Below are 20805 nucleotides of genomic sequence, written 5' to 3'. Positions count from 1 at the left end.
GGTCGGACGAGGGTCTTCATGGGCAGGAAATATACCGGCTTCCCGTCGCTTGCAGGACAAATTTGATGCATATATCCCTCGGATGTTTCGCTGACCAACAGCCTCAGTTTCGTCGGCATTCGCGACCTTGCGATCGGGAGCACTTCTCGGGCTGGCACAACCACATTGAAATAGATGCAGCAGGCGCAGCATGCATGACGGAGAATGATCACCCCCACCCCCGCACGTTTCGCCTGCACCGGCTTGCCCTAGGACAAGAATCAATCGCTGGAACGCAAGATGCATCAACCGTTTTGTCAACAAGGTTGAATGGGCTCGAAACCCAGGCAGAACTCTTCCCACAGCAATTCTGGGTCGACCAGCAATACCTGGCAGGTGCAAGCCCTAGCAGTATTTCCTTTCGACTCGTAGCGGCAACCATGTCGAGCCGCATGCCTGTAGCGGCAAGTGTATGCATTGTGCTCATGACTCTTCAGTCTATGAATGGCATGCCACTGCCACAGCTCGACATCAGTGGGCAACTTGTGTTCGACCAGCTTCTCCACCTGGCAACCTTCAGCGACGACCCAAATCCCGCCGTGACTCGCATCCTATTCACAGGTGGAGTGTGGAGGCACAAGCTTTTCGATTTGGATGTTTGATCGGCATTCGCTCCGTAAGCCCTGCCGACCGTCTCTGGCGACATTCCAGAGGCCAAGCAGCTTCTCGTTCTGGTACCACTTTGTCAAACTGCAGACCAGGACCTGAATGCACGGGCCTATGTGAAGCAGCTCATGACCGAGGCAGGGCTGATCGTCCGCGAGGACACCATCGGCAACGTGTATGGCGTGTTGGAGGGTTCTGACCCCACTGCCCCCGCCGTGGGCACCGGCAGCCACTGCGACGCCATCCCCCTGGCGGGGGCTTTCGACGGAACTCTTGGTGCGCTGCGACGCGCTGTTAGGTTCTTGGGAGCCGGCGAGCCGCTGAGGGGATGGGGGGCTGATCAGGGAGGTGGGATGGGTCTGAAGCTGGCAACACCCTCCTCCAAGCTCAGTCCGGGCACACGCTGTGGCACGGCGGGGTGCACACTCCCCCGCCCTGCACAGGCCTTGTGTCAAACAGCCCCCGCATAACATATTCATGAGGTACTGTGTGCATCCTGCGCAACCCTAGGAATCAATGCTCCACCTCGCAAGCCCCACATGCATCCGCCCTCTGGCCCAGCTACTCGAAGCCGGCCCCAACCCAGTCCTCCTCGCCTCCCCTCCTTCCCTCCCACACAGGCGTCATCGGCGGCATCGCCGCGCTGGGCGCGCTGCGTGACGTTGGCTTCCGACCCCGCGCCCCGCTGGAGGTGGTCATGTTCACCTCCGAGGAGCCCACCCGCTTCGGCCTGAGCTGCAGCGGCAGCCGCGCCATGGCCGGCGCGCTGGAAGGCGACTACCTGGCCACCCTGCGCGACGTCAACGGCAGCAGCTACCTGGAAGCCGCCCGCGGCGCGGGGTACGGCGCGGCCAGCCTGGACGCCATGCTGGCCGGCGCGCGGCGCACGCGCGCCGACCTGGGCGCCTTCCTGGAGCTGCACATCGAGCAGGGCCCTGCGCTGGAGGCGGAGGGGCTGCAGGTGGGCCTGGTCACCGCCATCGCCGCGCCCGCCGCCCTGGCCGTGCGCTTCTCCGGCGACGGGGGCCACGCGGGGGCGCACCTTATGCACCTGCGCAACGACGCCAGCCTGGCGGCCGCCGAGTTCGCGCTGGCGGTGGAGAGGATAGTGCTGGCCACGGGTGAGGGGGGACCTAAGAGAGGGGAGGGGGGGTGCACCCTGCAAGCTACAACACCCTGGACTCCATCTGTACACGAGCACTTCATCCACCCCAGCCCACACCCTTTCTCCGCACATTTACAGGGTCGGAGGACACAGTGGGGACGGTGGGGCGGTGGGAGGTCTCGCCCAACGCGGTCAACTCCGTGCCGCGTGAGGCGGCGCTGGAGGTGGACGTACGCGACGTCGACGCCGACCGGCGCGACGGGGTGGTGGCCGAGGTGCTGGCGGAGGCTGCGCGCATCGCCGAGGCGCGGCGCGTGCGCCTCGAGACCCGCGTGGTCAGCCAGGACCCACCGGCCGCCAGCGGCGAGGCGCCGCTGGCGGCCCTGGCCGCGGCAGTGGAGCACCTGGGCCTGACCAGCAGACGCATGGTGTCGCGCGCCTACCATGACTCGCTCTTCATGGCACAGGTGGGGAGGGGGGTGGGCGGCAAGGGGCGGCTGTGTCTTTCGGCAAAGAGTGAGGGGGCTCCAGGGACGGGCAGAGCGCTGTGCGGTTGTCACAGGGGCGAAAGACGCGGTCGCCGCAGCTACCAATGCACACTCATCTGGGGTTTGGCATCACGATGTCATACCTGGTATGCGTGAATATTGCCGCTGGAAAGCCTCAGGCTTCACCCAAACCCCCTCTGCTTCCCCAAACAACACCCTACCTCTCCACCTGCCACGCCTGCAGATCGCACCCACGGCCATGGTCTTCATCCCCTGCCGGCACGGCTACTCCCACCGCCCGGACGAGTACGCGTCACCCGAGGACATCGAGAGGGGCGTGCATGTGCTGGCACTCGCGCTGGCGCAGCTGGCCGGCGACGCCGGGGCGGAGCATGTGGAGCTCTGATCGACAGACACATCACAAGGGTGTGTCCCGAGTGAAAATAGATCCAAGCATTTGAATGTGTGGAATGTCCATATGGAAACCCTTTTCAGTCAAGTCTTGGCAACAGAGATTGTACAGTAAACAGCCCGCACATGCGAGAGGAACTGAAAACAGGTGTGTGGACTTGCAGTGCGGTGGGGGAAATGGTGATTCTTGACATTGGAAGCGAGGGGGACGTACAGAAAGACCTATCAACATGACGCCAGGCTTAGAGCCGTGGGGGTGGCACACACCCTGCACAATACTACGAACGAATAATTATATGAAGACCCTTCACGCGATGGCCTTGTGTCGAATGACACTGTTGGTCGGCCTCCTCCTGATGAGCCTGGCTGCCCCGTCCGGAGCCTCGACCTTGACAGTGAACGGGCAGGGCTCGGTGAGCATGCCCACCAGCCTCTCAACATTATCCATGACAATTTCTAATACCGGCACCACGGCGGCCATCGCCCGGGACGGCGCGGCAGGGCTCATCAGGAGCACCGTGGACGCCGTGACCAACCTGCCTGGCATCGATACGACGCGTGACATTAAGACGCTCACCATCACCTTCGCACCCGAAGTCGTGAGGCATGGGAACATTGTTTTGCCTAGATGGGTGTCAGGATTGGGGCCCTGAGCTGCTCGCATTGTTGCCAACGCGTCCACCCTCCGGGGAGACTACCAACGCAGAACCGCACAGCGGACGGCAAGGAAACCGTCGTGGGTTACACCTTCTCCGAGACGGTCAAGGTACTATTTATGGAGAGCCGGTGCTGGATTTGCCTTTCAAGACGCGGGGGCAGCATGGGAGCAGCGTGCATCTGTCACATTCTCTGGCAGCTGTGTTGGACTCAGGCATCCACTCCCCTCGCCATGCCATCCAGATCTCAGTGGCTGGTCTTCTATCCGGCCTCATGTCGAGCGTGATTGACACAGCGGTGGGAAAGGCAGGCGACGCCCTCCGGATCAATGGGGTCACCTTGTCCATCTCCTCCGATGCCAAGAAGGAGGCCATGGCCCAGGCACGGCGGGCGGCGGTCGCTGACGCGCTGGCGACGGCACAACTCCTGGCGTCGGCTGCTGGGGTCAAACTTGGCGCGCCAATGTCCATTGTCGACAGCAACAACGGTTTTTCAGACGCGGGGAATGGGACCAGCTGTGGTGAGCGGGAATGGGTGCAGCGGCTTTCGAGTGTGGGGTAGGGTGGCGCACACTGGAACAAATGGCAGTGCAAGCCGATGACTGTGTCGGGCAGAGCAGCGACGCCTCCATTACAACGCGCAGGTGCGCAAGGGTATCAGGCGAGTGCGGTCTCCCAGATCGAGACAGGTGTCACGGAGGTGAGGGCCACTGTAACAGTCACCTTTGCCCTCTTATAACACCGGAGATGACTGCCTGCTTGCCCCCGTACTTCTGGCACCCGAGGTAGAATTCCGCCAGCGACCATCATGTCCAAAACCCAGCACATTCGTGACTGATGGTGACCCAAAGGCACCTAGAATTTTGCTGCACGCTGATACTGCACCCCTATTTCTTGATGTATCTGGTCCCGCAAGCGTGCAATACCAGAGAAAGTACATTATGTGTTACAGACCAGAGTTTCATGTTACAATCTGTAAATACATACCAGACAGAGTCACCTCAGAGGTACACTGGAGAGGTCGGCAAAAGAAGTGGGTTACCATTGTAGGGGGGATCCGCAAGGCAGCTACACGGCGACTTCCACCGTGACGTTTTACATGGCAACGTATACCCGGAGCGCAAACTCTCCAGTTTCAAAGTCTTTGCTGCCCACAACACGCCTCAAACTCATAAACGTCATATCAACGTCACTCATCGCATGATGTCTTCTGATCCTGTGAGTGCCGGGCGGGTGGGTGACCGAGGCGCCAGGCAGGGTCGTTATTCTATGGTTTGAAGCGATTCTTATGAAGCACCCCAATGCTGTAAACCACAGGAGGGTCCGGGAGGCCGGGGAGCTGTGACTGTACAGGTCGACAAGGCCGTCGCGGAGCGCTTCGAGGCCGCCCTGGTGCGGAGGGTTTGGGCAGGAGAGAATTGCTGCTGGGATGACGTGTTCAATCTCCTCTCCACACTTGCAACCTCTTGGGGTGTTCGCCGCACATCTCAAGTGTACAGCACGACCCTTTCCTCTGCAGGACAAGCATCACACCGAGGGCACTGTGAGCGACGTCAACACCGGGGAAAACAAGCACAAGAGTGGGATGGAGCCCGCCAACGAGAGAGTCCGTGACATGACCGAGGTCGCCAAGGCCAAGGTGTCCTCCGACGACCATGACACCCGGAAGCCGGAGGTCGGGTTCCCCGACGACAAGTGAAGAGCTAGCAGCCTTCGAGACCGGGCCTGCTCGTCTGGCTGGAGCACACTCCAGGCGGGGGGAAATGAGCGAGCATGCTCGCCTCGGCTCGTTCTGTTGTGCACCCATCAGCATCTCCTGTACACTGCCGCCGTGTGACACCCTAGACCGCCGCTGCCAGCGCGCATCACATGTCGATGGCCGGGGAATCAAAGTCGTCCACGTCGTCGTCCATCTCGTCATCAAACTCCGTCATGAAGTCACGCATGCTGTCGTCGTCGTACTCGGGGTTCTCCCCGGGGACGATGTGATCCTTCAGAGACGGGTCGGTGTCCTCCATCTCAGCCTGTGCAGTGGGGGGGTGAGGGTGTAGAGTCTGGGAAGCATGGCAGGGATGGTCGGGGGAGGGGGTTTGCCGACCTCTTGCAGGCCGGATTCCCATTCGCCAACCCCAGAGAGCGACCTGCTCCCCGGGCAGGCCACAGACCCCGAGGTGACGTTGCGCCCCCCATCAGCCCCGCTCACCATGGCGGCCGCCAGGCTGGGGTCGAACCAGGTCTCGGACACGGGCACCCCGCCGTGCATCACCTCCAGACGGCTGGGCATGACCAGCCCCGCCAGGTGAGCCTCCACGATCTCCACGGGCGTGGGCGCGCTGACCTTGGTGTCCAGGATCACCGCCCCGTCCCTGCGGAGGGGTGCAGAGGGGTGGGCAGTGTGTGGGCGCCGTGGAGGGCGAGCGGCATGGCTGGGGGTGGGAGCGCGCCCCGTGTGCAGGCAGGCATCCCGGTCAGAGAGCGCGACCCCTTTCAGGAATCCCCGCCAGCCCATCCCTCATCATCAAGACCTCAGCGCATGGGCACCCAAAAGCCGACAGGCTGGACACCCCCCCCACGCACAATACCTGCGAATGCGCAGGAGCAGCTGGCGGGGCGGGGTGTCCGGAGCGGCAAAGCGCTGCACCCGGCACTGCTCGATGCGGCCGCGCATGCCGTCCAGGCGGTACACGCACCCCAGATCCAGCCCGGGGGCATCCCCCGCGGCAAAGCCGACGAGGTAGGTGGCCCAGACCCAGGTTTGCGGCGCCTGCTTCTCCAGCTTGTTGCCCAGGAACTCCGAGTCCCAGGGCAGGTCCCGGAAGCGGGTGGGGGCCTCGGGTAGGCGGCCCAGCACCTCGGGGGGGCCCTTCTCACCCGTGCCGCGGTGCAGCATGACCGTGCCTGCCAGGTCCAGTCGGCCCTCCTCGTCCTTTGGGACCTGGAAGACATAAGAATCCTGCAGGGACCAGGATTTGTGGTTATGAGTGAGGCAACTTGTGGTGGGAGTGCCAGGGCAAAGAGGCATGTGGTCCATGATACCTCCTCCCTGCCAGGGGTGCCATGCATGGATGACTAGACCCGGTAGACAACTAGAGCCCCCACCAGCCTGGCCATCACCAGCTCTCACCATGGGAAAGAACTGGTACTTGGACAGTAGCTCCTCCTGGTCGGCCTGGGGAACGATGGCGTCGTCCAGGTACAGAGGGTCCCGGTCCGACACCAGGCTCACGGACTCCGCGCGGGGTGCCCGCCCACCCCGCTGTTGACACCGGCCATGTGGCAGAAAGGGTGTGAAATCGCAAAACCGGGCGTAGCGCCTCAGGGATGTGAGCTGGGGAGCATGTGCGGAGGTTGCGGGTGCGGGGGTGACGCTCCCCTGACCCCCTCTAAGAAGTGATGCAGCAGACGACGCGACGTAGATCATGTCGAATGTCTGCATGTGTGACCTAGATGTTCGGCCTTGAAGCACGCTGGAGTCGGGCGTATGCAGACGTCCCATGCAGTACGGATCAGGCCCTGAGACTTTTGCGCGCAATACTTGACCTTGCCACATGTCACCCATGGTCAACGCCCCAACAATTTGGAGGTCAAATTTTCAAGGGTCATTGGACAAGCTAGGCACAGGATATCAAGTCTGGATGATCTCACTGGGTGGGAGACCCCTCTGGCTTGACAACCGCATCCTCTGCCCAGACTGGCATGCCGGGCGCATGCATGAATGAGGCCAGCTTGGCCCACTCCAGCATGCGCGTGGTACCATTCTCCACCCCCACGAAGCTGCCATGCGTCCATCGAGTCAGCGACTTGAACTCATGTTGCAAAACCCAGCTGCACCCCTGGGGATGGGAATGGCTGTCTGCAGGTACCAATATGCTGCCGGTGTACCCTGCAGGCAGTTCAGTCTCCCAGCCTGTGGTAATTGAAAGGGCAGGAGCATGGTCAGGTACTGTTAGTGGGTTCGCCACTGGGGCTATGACAGGCGGGCGCCCGCTGGCAGGGTGCAGCACAACCCTACCATCGCCTCACCTGTGAGCTCCCTCCCTCGAAAGCAGGCTTTCAGCTCAGTGTCTGCTGGGTTTGAATGCCGATGGCAGAGGGAATAGGCCCCTCAAATTCGACGCGTATGATGGTGCACTGAGTCCACATTTAGCCCAACAGCATGATTCCCTCCCTCCACTCACCCGTCCTCCTCGGCCTGAAGTAGTCGCTCACGGGAGCAGGGCCGGTGTAAACGATTGTGCATGGCATTGAGTGGCATGTACTCGGGCATCCTCCGGAAGTGACGTCGATGAGAGCGGTCATGGAGTTGGGAGTCGGGGGAAGGGTTCGTCCCAGCTCTTTCAGAATCGCTCGCACAGTATCTATCGGGTGCCAAAGTCAAATGCCGGGAGTTTGGTTGTAGCAACGTCTATAAGAGGATATAATGTACTGGATGGCGCCTGCCTCCGACTCCCAGCTGCAGGGGAGTATCCGACTTTGAATTCGCAGCGCGTCCCCAGGAAAGCGCAGGTTGTGGCCAGCGGCGGCATGTTCAAGAGCTACATTGCAAATCTCAGATTTGTCCTGTCAGAGTCTTATGTTATAGGAAAGGGAGTCCCAAGGATTATGGAATGCTGCAGACACGTAGAGTACTCCATCAAAGACACTGCACAGCTGCAGGCACACCGAGCATGTGCAGGCCAGTCTCGCCTGAGCACCAGCACAGGTTTCCGATATCAGTAGGGTTGGAACCTGCGCGTTGCTCTCAGGGCCGCCATTCGCTTCTTGTCCTCCTCAAACTTGTCTCTGAGCGTCAAGATCTCTGTAAGTGCGGAATGGTTGGGCAGGTGGTGGTTGAGGCTGGCCATTGTGTTATCAGTCTTCATGCCACGACCTTCAGCTCCCGAGGCCCAGCCCATTCCCTTTCATCACGCCATCTCCTTTTACTCTATCATTACTGATCTCAACACTCTGCCACCCGGTAAGCAGTGTGTTCCAAACCACAATCTGGATACCAATCCACACACTTACCCGACTGCCTTGAGGCGCGCAGCTGGGAGCGGTAGAAGTTGGCGTGTACCTCAGCATTGGCGCGGCGCGCGGCAGAAGAGGCCGCACTGGCTGCCACTCCGCCTCCCACGACGCCAGCCTCGTCCACGCCCTTCTTCCGGCCCTGATGGGAGATAAGCGTGCGAACGTTAGAGTGAGCAGTACTAATGGAGTGCAAGCACATGGCAGAACACTCCACACCCATCCCCAGTCGCCTTTCAGCCAACATAGTGAGGTTTGACGACCTGTTAATCGTACCTTGTGCCGCTGCACCAGGGTCCAGCCGTCGTCTGCCTGTGCAGCCGCTCTTGCGGCTGCTGCCTTAGCCTCCTCGGCCGCCTCAAACGCTTCCGTCCAGGCATCCAACTGCGCCTGAAGCTTGGCATTCCCTGGCCGGCCAGCCTTGTGCTCCTCCACCCAGCCTGCAGGCAAAGGGAAGTGGCTTCCGGGAGTGGGACAGCAACATAAGATGGTGGAAGTCAAAGATGGTTATCAAGCTCCGGGCTCTGTGCTAGAGCATTACAAATGCATGCACTGTGTCCATGCCATTGAAGGCCTGCCTGCCAGCAAAGGTACCTTTCAGGCCAAAGGGTGTCTCTGGCAAAGCCTGGTGCAGCATGATGGGCTCCTCGTTTGCCCTCTGCTTCCATATCTTTCGAGGTCCATCAACGCTTGTATACAGCACGGCAGCAGAGGTGCGGGTGCCGTGCAGCGCTATCCTCTGCACCTCCCCAAACCTGCCAAAGAGCTCCAGCAGCCCGCCCTCAGTGAGGTCTGCCGGAATGCCCGCCACAGACACGGTGAGATTTTGCGGCTTGTTGGTCTTACCAGGGTCAACTTTGCAGTCCAAGTGTCTCACAATGCTCGACCCTTCCCGAACGATGACTCGGATGGGGGCCCGACGGGGCCCTGCTGCCACTTCGCTGGTCATTGCGTGGTGCACATCCCTTCCAAGTAGAAATGTGTTTTAACTCTGGCCAAAACTCAAAGCATGCAGTATGTGTACTTCGATCCTGGACCTTCAGATACTATTTCGATGGGCAAATGCACTGTGCCGGTCGCGTCTCCACGCAGGCGCCGTCACGCAAAGCACGACCGGGACGGGTTAGGGTGAGGGGTGGGCCATGCAGTTCCGACTACCTAGCAGACGGAGGACCACTCAACGGTAATTAAAATGACCCTGATGATTTACATGTCGATTTTATGATGTCAAGCTTACTATCAGCGGCTTGCTGTCGTCCGCTTCCCCAGCCATTCCGTGCTGCGGTCTCTGCTCGCCAAAGACCATCCCGGAGGAGTGTAGCGCTCCACCCCACGCAAGCCAACGTAGCAAACTCAAACACTACCGATGGCGACTGGGTCGAAATTGGCAAGCTGACCATACCGCATGGCGTGCATGGCGACATGCGCGTTTCCCCCAGCACCGACTTCCCAGACGACAGGCTGGGCACACCTGGCATCAGGTGACGGGCTTTGGGGCGCACGGTTTTCAACAGCTTGTATCACGAGACTCTGTGCTTCGGGCTGTCAAGATAAGTCTGTGACAGCAGATGTCTGAGATTGCCAGCCTCTCCTCTTCAGGTGGCTGGCACCTCCCGAGACCAAGATGCGGCGTGCGGTGGGCGCTCCACAGGAGGTCACCCTGGAGAGGGGAAGGGAGGTCCTGTACAAGGTGATGCGCGGGGGATCCCAGAGGACTAGTTTCTTTTTTAACCTGCTGTCCTGCCAGCAGGGGATTGTTGTTCCTTGTCACTCCATCACAAGTGAAATGCTTTCCTCTCGCCTATTCCAATCCCCAGGAACCGCGCGTCATCGCCTTACCGAACCCCTCCCTGCAATATCTCCCCTCTTCCCCCTTCTAGGGCAATCCATGCTGGCTGGTGAAGCTGCAGGGGTATGACTCGCCGGAGGCTGTCGATGAGCTGCGTGGCCACCGCCTCTTGGTCCCCTCCTCGGAGCGGCCGCCGTTGGAGGACGAGGACGAGTTCTACGTACAGGATCTGGTGGGCCTGCGAGTGCTCATGCACGCCGACGGGTCGCCGGCGGGTACCGTGACCGACATCTTTGACGGCACAGGTGCGTCTGGTGTTTCATGTTGGTGGGAGGCACCTGTTTGGGTGGGGGTAGTTGATGGTGTGCCTGTACCCAGGATCGGAGCTACTCAGGCTTTCATCTGCACCTCTCCAAAGCCCCTGCTCCCATTTCTATCATGTCAGCCCTCTACCAAATCATACCCCCGCAGGGACCCACGATGTGCTGCAGATCGAGGTGCCGGGCCGCCCCACCTACATGCTGCCCTTTGCGCGGGAGCTGGTCCCCGTCGTCGACCTGGCTGCCGGGGTCATGCGCATCGAGCCCCCCGAGGGCCTCCTGGACCTGGCCGTGTCGGGGCCTGACCCCGACGAGGACGGGGCCGGCGAGGGCTGGGCCGGCGAGAGTGGAGCGGGTGAAGCCGCGCCGCGCCGGCGGCGGCGCCGGCGCCAAAGAAAGGGAGGCGTGGCCGAGGCCGCCCCCAGCCCTGTTGGCAGGGCCTCCAGAGGGCGGCGAGCGCTCAGCTTGACTGTTTTTTGGTATCGGCGGGCGGGCTCTCACTCGCCCTTCTTTGATTCCCACCAGCTCGGAACCTGACACCCCCAAACCCTCCCGCTTGCCTGGTCCCAACCCTGTGCCTGCACACGCTGCCCAGTCCTACATTCGGTACAAGTCTGCACCCCTCCCCCCCAAAAGGAGATGGCTAGGTAACGCCCCTGGCACCCACCTCCCCGGCGTCACGCGGCGATGATCAGGATGAGGACCAGCAGGATGGCGGCGGCGGCGGCCAGCAACACACACCAGGAGCCCCGCGCCGCGCGCTGGCTGCGCTCCGCCTGCACCAGCTGCACGTTGGCCTCCCCCGTGTGCGCCGCGGCGCGCGAGATGTTGGCCTCGATGTCATCCAGCGCCGCGCCCTGGTCCGACACCAGCACCGCCAGGTCCTGGAAGATCTGGTGCACCTCCCCGATCTGGCCGCCGATGGCGCGCACCGCCGCGTCGCGCTCCTCGATCAGGGCCTCGTTGAACACCAGCGCGTTCTCGGTCGCCAGCAGCGCCTGCTTCTGCTCCTGCGCCGCGGGGGCCGCGGCGGGGAGGCGCCCGCCGCGGCACGGTCGCGCTGCGCGCCACGGGGCGGGGCGGCCGCCACCGGCAGGCTCGCCGCCTCCCGCTCCCGCGCGATGCTCATCAGTTTCTCCGAGCCCTTCAGCAGGGTCTGGGCAATGGAAGGCGAGGGGGGATGGGATGAGAGGAGGGGCGGTATGAGCCTCATCGCATCAGGCAGTCTGAGATGTGCCAGTCCAAGGAAGGCCTCCATGCGCGATGGAATTGGTGCATGCACCCTTCCTGCTTTGCATTCCCTCATTTCGAGGAATGGTGATGCCGCCAAACAGGTCACATGCACAACCCCATGTTGAATGAATGCTCGTTGACATGCATCCTCCGAGCAGGACCCCACTCAGAGGCATGCACATATGCTGAGTCCTCCACGCTCCACCAGTCCCCTCCCCTCCCCTTGTCGTCCCGGACCCCTGCGCACCTGGAAATCCCGGATGAGCTTCTGGGTGGAGGCAGCGTCCCGAGCCGGGTGGGAGGCCACCTTCTGCTTGAACTCCACGGCCAAGTCTCTGAAGCTCTGTGAAAAGCTGCTGAGCTGCTGGCGCGCGCGCACCGTGTCGGCATCGCTGCCCAGGCGAGCCACCCCGTCTCGTAGTCGGTTGTAGTCCGTCACCGCCCGAAACTGCAGGGCTTTCAGCTCGGAGTTGGCCTGGTCAACCGAGGGACGGGAAGCGGGGGAGGAGAGCAGGCCCAGCTCGCGAACGGCCTGACAAAGGGGGAGTGAGAGGGAAATCTGGAATGAGCTCTGATCAGTGACCATGCAAGTGCCTCATCCCGCGGCCGTGATATCAGCACCCCGCACCCGCGGTTCGGGGGCCATTCTGTGTACGACTTCTCACGCAGCCGTGTGCACAGCTCCGCTGATATCGGTTTGATTTGTGGTAGTTCCTAACGATGAATAATTTTGAAAAATATCGCCGGTATATTCCTAGGAAAGTCGTTCCAACGTTAAGTCACCGCGTTCTCCTAAGACGAAGCTCCCTCCAACCAAAAAATGCGCCAGAGCTGGGGGGGCCGGCCCATCCTTTCAAACCGCCCTTCATACCCACACCCAGCGGCAAACCGGGACGACGAAAACATGGCGTGTCAGCATTGTTAGTGCCCGTCGTGGGTCACTCCCGATCTCGTGAAACTCCCCCGAGTCGGGTCCTCCAACGCTCCCGGCTGGGACTCGCAAGGCCCCGCATGTCCCGCGCCCATGGCTGAGGGCTTGCTCGCGGCCGTGAGGTCGGGCTCCCTACCCATATTGGAGCGGGTGCTGGACTCCCAGCGATGCCGGGACGAGATCGACAGGTGCGCCCGGAACATTCCGACGACAGCCAGGCCGGGGTGGGTGGGCACATTCTATCCAGCCTGCGAGGCAGGGGCTCTGATGGTCTTCTAATCTGCCAACCCCCTGTGCCTCAGGATCACCACTGGAGGGGGAACGGCGCTTCACCACGCGGTACGAGGTGTTGTTACCCGGAGATGAGGATTGTTGCAGGTGTTTCTGACCTTGCCCTGAACACCAGTGGGATACCCTCTCGACGGAGAAGTTGATGCGTTGGGAGTTGCCACCTTGCATCACCATGATAGCTGTGCTGCACACGATGGGTGGTTGCGTGTAGGGCATGGCGCAGCACTGGGATGGCACTTCCAAGGTTGTGCCAAGGCCCACCCACCCCATCCCATCCCAAGGGTGGCCATCCTGCCGTCAACTCTCGTGTCAATCCTATCCCACTCTCTTCTCACTCCAGGTCTGGCGCGGCGAGGTGGAGGCGGTGCAGGCGCTGCTCTCTGCGGGCGCTGACGTGGAGGTGGCCGATCTGGAGTCCGGCTGGACCCCCTTGCACCACGCCCTGTACCGCGCCGACCTGGCCTGCGCGGCGTGCCTGCTGGGCGCGGGCGCGCGCCTGGGCGCGCGCGACGCGCGCGGCCGCACGCCCCCCGACCTCCTCCCCGGCCCCGCCGCGCGGTGCGGCGGCGCCCCCCCCGCGGCGCCACGCTCTACGCCTGGGGCGACGGCGCCAACTTCGCGCTGGGCACGGGGTGTGTGGGCGTGCAGCCCGACCCCGGCGCGGTGGACGGGCTGGGCGGCGGCCAGGTGGCCCGCGTCGGCGCGGGCAAGTTCCACAGCGTGGCGCTGGGCCGCGACGGCGCGGTCTGGACCTGGGGCTGGGGGCGGGGTGGGCGGCTGGGCCACCCCGAGGCCCACATCCATGGCGGGTCCAGCGCCGTGCTGGCCCCGCGCCGCGTGGCGCTGCCGGCCACGCTGCGCGTGCTGGGCCTGGCGGCGGGGAAGCACCACACCCTGCTGCGCGGCGAGGGCGGGGAGGTGTGGGCGCTGGGCAGCAACCGGCACGGCCAGCTGGGCATCCCCGGGGTGGACACCGCGCCGACGCCGCGGCGCGTGCCCGCGCTGCGCGGCGCGCGCGTGCTGGACCTGGCGGCTGCCAACAAGCACTCGGCCGCCGCGGCGGCGGGGGGCGAGGTGTTCACCTGGGGCGCCAACGGCCTCGGCCAGCTGGGCTACGGCCGCGCCGGCGCGGGCGAGGCCGGGGCCGCCGCGCCGCCGCGCGCCGTCGAGGCCTTGCGCGGCCGCGCGGTGGTGGCCGTCGCGGCGGCCAAGCGCCACACGCTGGCCCTCACCGCTGACGGCGAGGTGCTGGCCTGGGGGCACTGCGGCGTGTCGCCGCGGCGCGTGCCGCTGGCCGGCGCGCGCGACGTGGCCGCGCCCGACGGCGCGCCCCTGCACTTCCACCGCGGGCACGGCGAGGCCGCGCGGCCGGTGGCCACGGCCATCGCCGCGGGCGCGGCGCACAGCTGCGCCCTCACCGCGAGCGGCGTGGTGCTGTGCTGGCGCTCCGCCGACCCCCTGCTCCAGGCGCGGGAGGTGGGCGGCGCGCTGGCCGGGCGCCACGTCGTGCACGTGGCGGCGGGGAAGTACCGCACCGCCGCCGTCACGCGCGACGGCAGCGTCTTCTGCTGGGAAGGGCGCGCCGACTACTTCCCCGCCGGCGCGCGGAACGCGCGCGAGGGCAAGCGCAGGGCAGCGGGGGTGGCGGTGGGAGAGGGCGCCCAGCGCGGCAGGCCCGTGCAGGTGGGCCCTCATGCGCGCGTCCTGGGCTCCTCCCCCCTCGGTGAGTGTAGGAGGGTGGTCGGTGGGGTGCCCTTGTGATCGCAGGAACAGGGGCCCGGCAAGGAGGTCCTCAGAGTGGCGAGCATGGGCGTCGAGGCGGCGAGCAGGAGCGCTCAGGGCGGAGTGGCCTCCCTGCATGCGCCCTCTGGCTCGCGATGTGTCGCCACTCCAGCCCGACGTCCCCCTCCCCGAACACTGCAGGCACCTCGCCGACGGGGAGGTCGCTGGGGTCGGCGCACGCGCCCCAGGCGGGGTCGTATATGGAGCGCTTTGCGGCGGGGCGGCAGCACGGGCGCGCCCCGAACGGCGCCTCCCTTCACGAAGGCGCCGGCGGCAGTGCGCCCCGGCGCGGCGACAGCAGCCCCCTGCTGGGGACCAGCCCGGGGTCCAGCCCCGGTCCCGCCCGCCTCCTGGGCACGCCCGGGAACGCTGGCGTTGGCGCGGCCGGCGCCGAGGGCGACGCGCCCCCCGAGATCCTGCCCGAGCGCGTGAACCGGCTGCCCGGGGCCACGGCGGTGGCCGTGGGCGAGAAGCACACGCTCGCGCTGCACGAGTGGTACACCCTGGAGCTGCCGGACGCCGACGGGGATGGTGGCAGCGGCGGTGGCTGCACCGAGCGCAAGGGGGCGGACGCGTGTCGAGGCGCCCCAGCGGCGCTCGGCGCGGCCGGCGAGACCGCCGGCGGCGAGGCAGACCCCCCGGTCGGTGCCGAATCGGGGGATGCGCTGGGGGCTGCCCGAGCCACGTGCCCTGGGGCCCCTGGGGCCCCCACGCCAAGTTCCAGGGACGTGGCATCGAGTCCTGCGCAGGGGGGTGAGGGCGAGGAGTCCAGCACCGCGCGGGGTCCGCCCCCCCTGCAGCACCTCTGCGAGCGGCTGGTGGGCGCAGCCTACGTGACCCCGGCCAGCGCGCTGCGCGTGCTGGGCACGGCCGACAGCATGGGCGCGCGCCTGCTGCGCGCGCACGCGCTGTCTGTGGCGCTGGGCAGCCTGCGCGCGTGCCTGGCGGCCGACGCCGCGGGCCTGGCCCGCCTTCCGCCGCATGTCCTGGCCGAGATGGGCGCCGCGCTGCGGGCCGCCGAGTCGCGGAGGAGGGGCGGCGCCTCGGCGGCGGGGGGCGACGGGGCGCCGGGCGCGCACTACCCCTGGCCGACCGCGCACGGCGGCGTGGCGGCCTCGCCGGCGACGCTGGAGTTCGCGGGCGGACGCGGGGCGCCGGGGCTGGCCAGCCCCCTGCCCACCCCCGTCCCGCTGGGCGCGGGGTCGCCGCCCAGCTTCCGCGCCGCCGGCGAGGCGCTGGAGGAGGCGGCGCGGGCGCGGCTGGCACGCACGCTGGCCAAGAAGCTGCAGCAGGTCGGCGTGCTGGCCGCGCGCAGGAGCGCGGGCGAGCGCCTGGACGCGCAGCAGGCCGCCAAGCTGGCGGCGGCGCCCTGCTATGAGGCGGCCGCCGCCGCGCTGGCCGCGGGCGTGCCCTCCGACCAGGCCCTGGCCATCCTGCACGCTGGCGACGAGAAAGAGGGCGGTGATGGCAGGGCCGAGGCCGCGAGGAAGGGTGCCAAGGAGGTCGCGGGGGCTCTGGCGTCCAGGGGGGTCGCCGCCGAGCCCGCCGGCGTGGCGAAGGCGGGCGGCAGGGAGACTGGGTCTGCGCGGGGGGGGCCGCCGCCGGCTGCAAGCGTGCCGCGGTCATCCCTGCCGCGGCGGAACCCGAGCCCCCACCCAGCGCCTCGCTGCCCGCGATCGTGCCGGCCTCCGCGCCCCCCGCCAGGGTGGTGCAGCTCGGGTTTGCTCCGTCGGGCCGGGGCGACGCCGGGTCGCGCCCTGGCCAGAGCGGCCGGGGACGAGCGGGGCGTCGCCCCAGGCACCCGTGCGGCACAAGGCCACCGAGCGACGAGGTGAGGGCGGTTGGGGGGAGGGGAGCATGGTGTGCTGGACACCGGGGCTGGGTTGTCCAAGCCTGCTGGACGGGAACGAGGGGTCGGATCACAGACGTCCCTCCCCTCGCGCGAACCCCTACGCCAGGCGGCCTGTCGCTGTTCTTGAAGGGCGAGCTGGATGCGCCCACGCGCTCGAAGCCAGGGCCGCAGCCGCCGCCGACGTCGACCTCCCCTGGGCCTGCCTGGGGTGGCGCCAGGCCCGCCGTGCCTTCCTGCACCGGCGTCGCCGGCGTGGCCACGCAGGCCGCGTCGCTGAGCCTGGCCGATTCGCCGGGCCCCACTGCCCAGCGGCCCACGGCCTCAAAGAGGCCCGCCGCCCCGGAGCAGCCCCCCTCCAGCGTCCCGGCGCGGGGCGAGGAGGGCGGCGCCGCGCAGCGCCTCCCCCTGGCGGCCTTCCTCAAGGGTGGGGAGGGTGCCTCGCGCTCGCTCAGGGCTGGGGCCTCCTGGAAGACGGCGGGGGGCACGTCGGGGCCGTCCCCGGCGCCCGCGCCCTCCATGCAGCAGGTGCTGGAGGAGCAGTGGAGCCGCGTGGAGCAGCGGAGGCGGGCGGGGCCGGGGCTCGCGACGCCTGGCGCGGCGGGCGGCGGCCGCCAGCTGCTGGGCAGCTCGCCGCACTCCGCGCCGCCGGGGAAGTGGTACGTGCCGGAGGAGGCCGTGGCGCCGGTGCGCTCGATGGCCGCCATCCAGAAGGAGGAGCACGCCATGAAGGAGCTGGCGCGCCTGTACGGCGCGGGCAACGTCCGCATGGCCCCCTCCAGGAGGCCCGGCGCGGAGTGACGCTGCGGTGCCTGGAGCCCCTCGCGTGACTTTTGGTGTGAGCGCGACGCTGGGACGTCGCTTGCCAGACCCTCGGACCCCTTTTGAGTGTGACAGCCTGACCTGACAGAATGATTGGGACACTTTTGCACCGACCGGATCGACCGTGAAATATAGCGTTCAGAACGTCGTGAGACAGTTCGGTCCATAAACTCCCAGTGACAAGCGAAGAGTTTGGTGGGCTGAGATTCTTGTGGGACAATCATCCCGGGCGCCAGCGCGCGAGCTTGGTCCGATTTGCTGGTTCGTCCAGATATACGCGTGGCGCAACCCTCCTCGTCACACAGAGTCCTTCGCACGACAGTCCAATCGATGGGCATGAGGGGAGGCAAAGTATAGTAGGCACGTCGCCAGGGGGCGCCCCCGAGGCAGACTGGCACGCCCTCACTGGCAGGTGGGGCCCCGGCACTGCCCGAGGCCATGGCTTCTCCACACGCCTGGATCGCGGCGCGCCTGGGGCTGAGCCTGCGGGCCACCACCGGGCTCTTCTTCGTGGTGTGTGTGGCCTCCATCTGGGTGGCAGCCAGCTTCGTGGTCCAGGACATACAGGCGGCTGGCGCCAAGCCCGCGGTGCTGACCTACATCGCCAACAGTCTGTTCGCCCTGTACCTGCCCCTGTACTACTTCAAGGCCTGGCTGAGCGGCCGTGCCGGGCGACTGGCAGCTGGGCTGCCACATGATGAAGAGGAGCGGGGCAGGCTCGTGGCGACACGGGCGGCCCCGGAGCGGGTATTGCTCGATGGGCCGCCGGGCCTCGAGGGGGGTGCCCAGCAACGGCATGCGCTGCTGGTGGTGGAGGAGGCTGCGCCCGCGCAGATCACAGCCTGGCAGACCTTCAACGCCTCGGTGGTGGTGAGTGGCTTGACCCTTTATGTGGGAGGGTTTAGAGCCCCACAGGCCCCATCTCTCGTCGTACATGAGCCTTTGAGGACCTCGGCAGAGCCCGCAGCCCTGGACTAGTTGACCTCCTTCCTTGCTGCACCACGTCAATGTGCATCACCCCCGCAGCAGTATAGCAAGGGACCCTTGCTTCTTTTCCCAATCAGACACTCTCACCTCCCCACCCCCCTCCCAAACAAACAACCCCTTCCCGCCCAGGTCGCGCCCGTGTGGTACCTGGCTCAGTTCACCTTCAACGCCTCCCTGCTCTCCACCTCCGTCACCAGCAACACCCTCATCTCCTCCACCTCCGTGCTCTTCACTTACCTACTCAGCGTCGCGCTGCTCTCCGAGCGCTATACGCTGCGCAAGCTGGGCTGCATCGCCCTGCTCATCCTGGGCACCGCCGGCGTGGCGCTGGCCGACGAGCTGGCTAGCCCCGACGCCGCGGCGGCTCGGGGCAGCCTGCTGGGCGACGCGCTGTGCCTGCTGAGCGCCCTGCTCTACGGCACCTACACCGTGGCGATTCGCAGGATGCTGGGCGAGGACGAGACGGTGAGGCGGGGGAGGAAAGAGGGGGGGAATCATGCATGATACTGCAGCCATGAGGCAGGGTCGCTGACGGCGGCGTCTTTTGATATGACGGCAGCTTGCCGGTGCTCCATAAACACCGCAGCGCCTCCTGTATCCCCACAAACTCCGCGGCCCCTCCCCCAAACAACCCCCATACACACACACAGACGAGCGTGCTGCTGTTCTTCGGGTACATGGGCAGCATCATCTTCGTCTGCGGCGCAGCGTTGGGCCTGGTCGCGCTGCTCGCTGGCGCCGGGCTGGGCACGCTGACTTGGCCCGTCTTCTGGGCCATCGTGGCCAAGGGCTTGCTGGACAATGTGCTCTCCGACTACCTGTGGGCCAGAGCCATCCTTCTCATCGGTGAGAACAGGGAGGGTGACATCGGAATTTGCAGTATCATTAGGTCGGGAAGGAAGATTGGCCCCGTCACAGAGTACTTGTTGAATGTTCCTTGGCATCCTGAGGAAGGCAGCCATGAGACCGGCATGCCCTGCCAGTGCAAAGCAAAGGCATGCCAAATTGTTTCTGATCCTCCAACAGTTTTGTTGACCTCATCGTGCCACCCTGGCCCCTGCCAGGCCCCACCCTGGCGACGGCGGGGCTGTCCCTCCAGATCCCACTGGCCGTGACAGCCGACGCTCTGTTCAGGTCCCCCGCCTGGCTGCGTGCCTTTTGGCCACTGTTGCTCACGGCCGCGGGGGGGCTGACCATCCTGGTCGGCTTCCTGGCAATGACCCTGGTGCCTGCCAGGCCGCCAGCCCAGGAGCTCCCCGTCGCAGAGATGACGCGTGACCCCTCCCCTAAAGCCCCCGCCCGATGATTTTCCGCAGCACCCAGAGGCGACTTGTACTGTACACTGACAACAGGCGTGTTATTGGCCGGCCAGGTGTTAGTTGAGATCCAACGAGGATGGGCAAGGGACACCGAACAGAATAGAGGGTGATGGGCCACAGAGAGTCGCCCCTCTGCTCCCTTGCTTTCCTCTTTCAGCGGCGCTTCAGCGCCTCAAACCTCTTTGTCAAACTTTCCAGCTCCTCCAGCTCGTCGTTGCCAGGGGGAGGGGGGGTGCCTTGAGGCCGCGTGGCGGCGGGGCTGGGCGCGTCCTCGCCCGTCGCTGGCGAACCTGGCCCGGGCGCCGCAGGGGGGGCGGAGGGTGGGCCTGGGGCCGCAATCTCGCCCTTGCTGGGGTAGCCGGGCGCGGCGTCGTATGCCCGCCTGATCTCGCTGTTGGATCGCTTTACAAAGCCTGGGGGGCTGCCGCTGGACGGGGCGCCGCCATTGCCGCCCTCGGGGGCACGTCCATTGTCGCCGTCGGGGCTGGCGCCAGAGTCGTCGCCGGCGCCGGATCCGCGCGAGAAGCGGGCTGCTGCGGACTCGGCGGCGCTGGCCAGGCGCCGATAGTTCTCGGCGGCGGCCAGCGCGGCAGGTGCATCCTTGTACCCACCCAAGACCTCCTGGGGGTGAGCATGCGGGGTGAGCAAGCTGCTCACATGCGCACTCGATGGTCAGAGGTCTGTGTTTGGGACCAGTCCTCAGATGCAAACCCCACTGCCCAGTGCAGGTTTTATCACAACAAGCCACACCTCTGGAGGTACAGCTGATGAGCTGACGCCGCCCAATGAGGGTGGTGGCTGAGTGGAGGTTTCGCTTGGCCGGGCCTGGCATCATGGGGTCGAATGGAGTGTGGCGGGGGGTTCAAGTACTGCACAGTGGGATCTCGGGCTCCTGTGCCCATCGCCAGCTGCAATGTGCATGGTGGCATGCAGTCGTGACTCATCCCCAGGCACGCCGATACGCGCACTCACCTGGACGACAGGCTCCGGCCTGGGCGGCTGCCAGGCGCCTGGAGTACCATCCTGCGCGCCGCCGTCCTCGGGCGTCATCGCAGCGGAGAATTGGGTTGCTCCCCAGCTGGGCTGCAGTCCGAGACCTGAAGATTACCATGTTGCGGGTCTGGGTTGGCCAGAGGCACTATGAGGTGACAGAGCATCTCAATCGTGCAG

At 65.5% G+C, this 20805-nt stretch overlaps 9 protein-coding genes across 9 annotated transcripts in view; 5 read left to right on the top strand and 4 right to left on the bottom strand.

Annotated features, from left to right (window-relative positions):
* Positions 1-488: 488 nt before the first annotated feature.
* F751_5617 (putative hydrolase) lies at positions 489-2644 on the top strand (the record flags this gene model as incomplete). The annotated part of the gene is made up of 5 exons (XM_011402338.1): positions 489-600; positions 736-921; positions 1266-1766; positions 1889-2217; positions 2483-2644. 5 exons carry the CDS (start codon positions 489-491, stop codon positions 2642-2644), a joined length of 1290 nt encoding a protein of 429 aa, XP_011400640.1.
* Positions 2645-3095: 451 nt separating this feature from the next.
* On the top strand, positions 3096-5004 carry F751_5616 (hypothetical protein; the record flags this gene model as incomplete). Its single annotated transcript, XM_011402337.1, has 6 exons — positions 3096-3248; positions 3356-3415; positions 3550-3826; positions 3950-4005; positions 4623-4697; positions 4825-5004. 6 exons carry the CDS (start codon positions 3096-3098, stop codon positions 5002-5004), a joined length of 801 nt encoding a protein of 266 aa, XP_011400639.1.
* Positions 5005-5170: 166 nt separating this feature from the next.
* F751_5615 (hypothetical protein) lies at positions 5171-7545 on the bottom strand (the record flags this gene model as incomplete). Its single annotated transcript, XM_011402336.1, has 6 exons — positions 5171-5329; positions 5509-5671; positions 5888-6258; positions 6430-6561; positions 6980-7079; positions 7484-7545. 6 exons carry the CDS (start codon positions 7543-7545, stop codon positions 5171-5173), a joined length of 987 nt encoding a protein of 328 aa, XP_011400638.1.
* Positions 7546-8017: 472 nt separating this feature from the next.
* F751_5614 (Ribosomal RNA-processing protein 7-like protein) lies at positions 8018-9261 on the bottom strand (the record flags this gene model as incomplete). The annotated part of the gene is made up of 4 exons (XM_011402335.1): positions 8018-8103; positions 8313-8454; positions 8589-8752; positions 8907-9261. 4 exons carry the CDS (start codon positions 9259-9261, stop codon positions 8018-8020), a joined length of 747 nt encoding a protein of 248 aa, XP_011400637.1.
* Positions 9262-9734: 473 nt separating this feature from the next.
* Positions 9735-11068, top strand: F751_5613 (Ribosome maturation factor RimM; the record flags this gene model as incomplete). Its single annotated transcript, XM_011402334.1, has 5 exons — positions 9735-9793; positions 9912-10002; positions 10193-10406; positions 10573-10767; positions 11058-11068. The coding sequence occupies 5 exons, from the start codon at positions 9735-9737 to the stop codon at positions 11066-11068; spliced, it is 570 nt and encodes a 189-aa protein (XP_011400636.1).
* Positions 11069-11098: 30 nt separating this feature from the next.
* Positions 11099-12300, bottom strand: F751_5612 (Syntaxin-22; the record flags this gene model as incomplete). Its single annotated transcript, XM_011402333.1, has 3 exons — positions 11099-11425; positions 11902-12186; positions 12283-12300. The coding sequence occupies 3 exons, from the start codon at positions 12298-12300 to the stop codon at positions 11099-11101; spliced, it is 630 nt and encodes a 209-aa protein (XP_011400635.1).
* Positions 12301-12752: 452 nt separating this feature from the next.
* On the top strand, positions 12753-17308 carry F751_5611 (E3 ubiquitin-protein ligase HERC2; the record flags this gene model as incomplete). The annotated part of the gene is made up of 7 exons (XM_011402332.1): positions 12753-12809; positions 13217-13276; positions 13525-13794; positions 14236-14599; positions 14800-15679; positions 15827-15950; positions 17165-17308. The coding sequence occupies 7 exons, from the start codon at positions 12753-12755 to the stop codon at positions 17306-17308; spliced, it is 1899 nt and encodes a 632-aa protein (XP_011400634.1).
* Positions 17309-17767: 459 nt separating this feature from the next.
* F751_5610 (putative vacuolar membrane protein) lies at positions 17768-19622 on the top strand (the record flags this gene model as incomplete). Its single annotated transcript, XM_011402331.1, has 4 exons — positions 17768-18199; positions 18446-18781; positions 18967-19162; positions 19381-19622. 4 exons carry the CDS (start codon positions 17768-17770, stop codon positions 19620-19622), a joined length of 1206 nt encoding a protein of 401 aa, XP_011400633.1.
* A 166-nt stretch (positions 19623-19788) lies between these two features.
* F751_5609 (IST1-like protein) overlaps positions 19789-20805 on the bottom strand; it is a gene marked incomplete at both ends in the record, with an annotated part of 3090 nt that continues 2073 nt past the window's right edge. Inside the window, one exon of the mRNA XM_011402330.1 lies at positions 19789-20256. Within this exon, the coding sequence (XP_011400632.1) occupies positions 19789-20256 (468 nt within the window). The remainder of the gene's footprint in view (positions 20257-20805) is intronic.

The sequence above is a fragment of the Auxenochlorella protothecoides genome, assembly GCF_000733215.1.
Source record: "Auxenochlorella protothecoides strain 0710 unplaced genomic scaffold scaffold66, whole genome shotgun sequence".
Classification (NCBI taxonomy): Eukaryota; Viridiplantae; Chlorophyta; class Trebouxiophyceae; order Chlorellales; family Chlorellaceae; genus Auxenochlorella; species Auxenochlorella protothecoides.
This window is presented reverse-complemented; position numbering and strand designations above follow the sequence as displayed.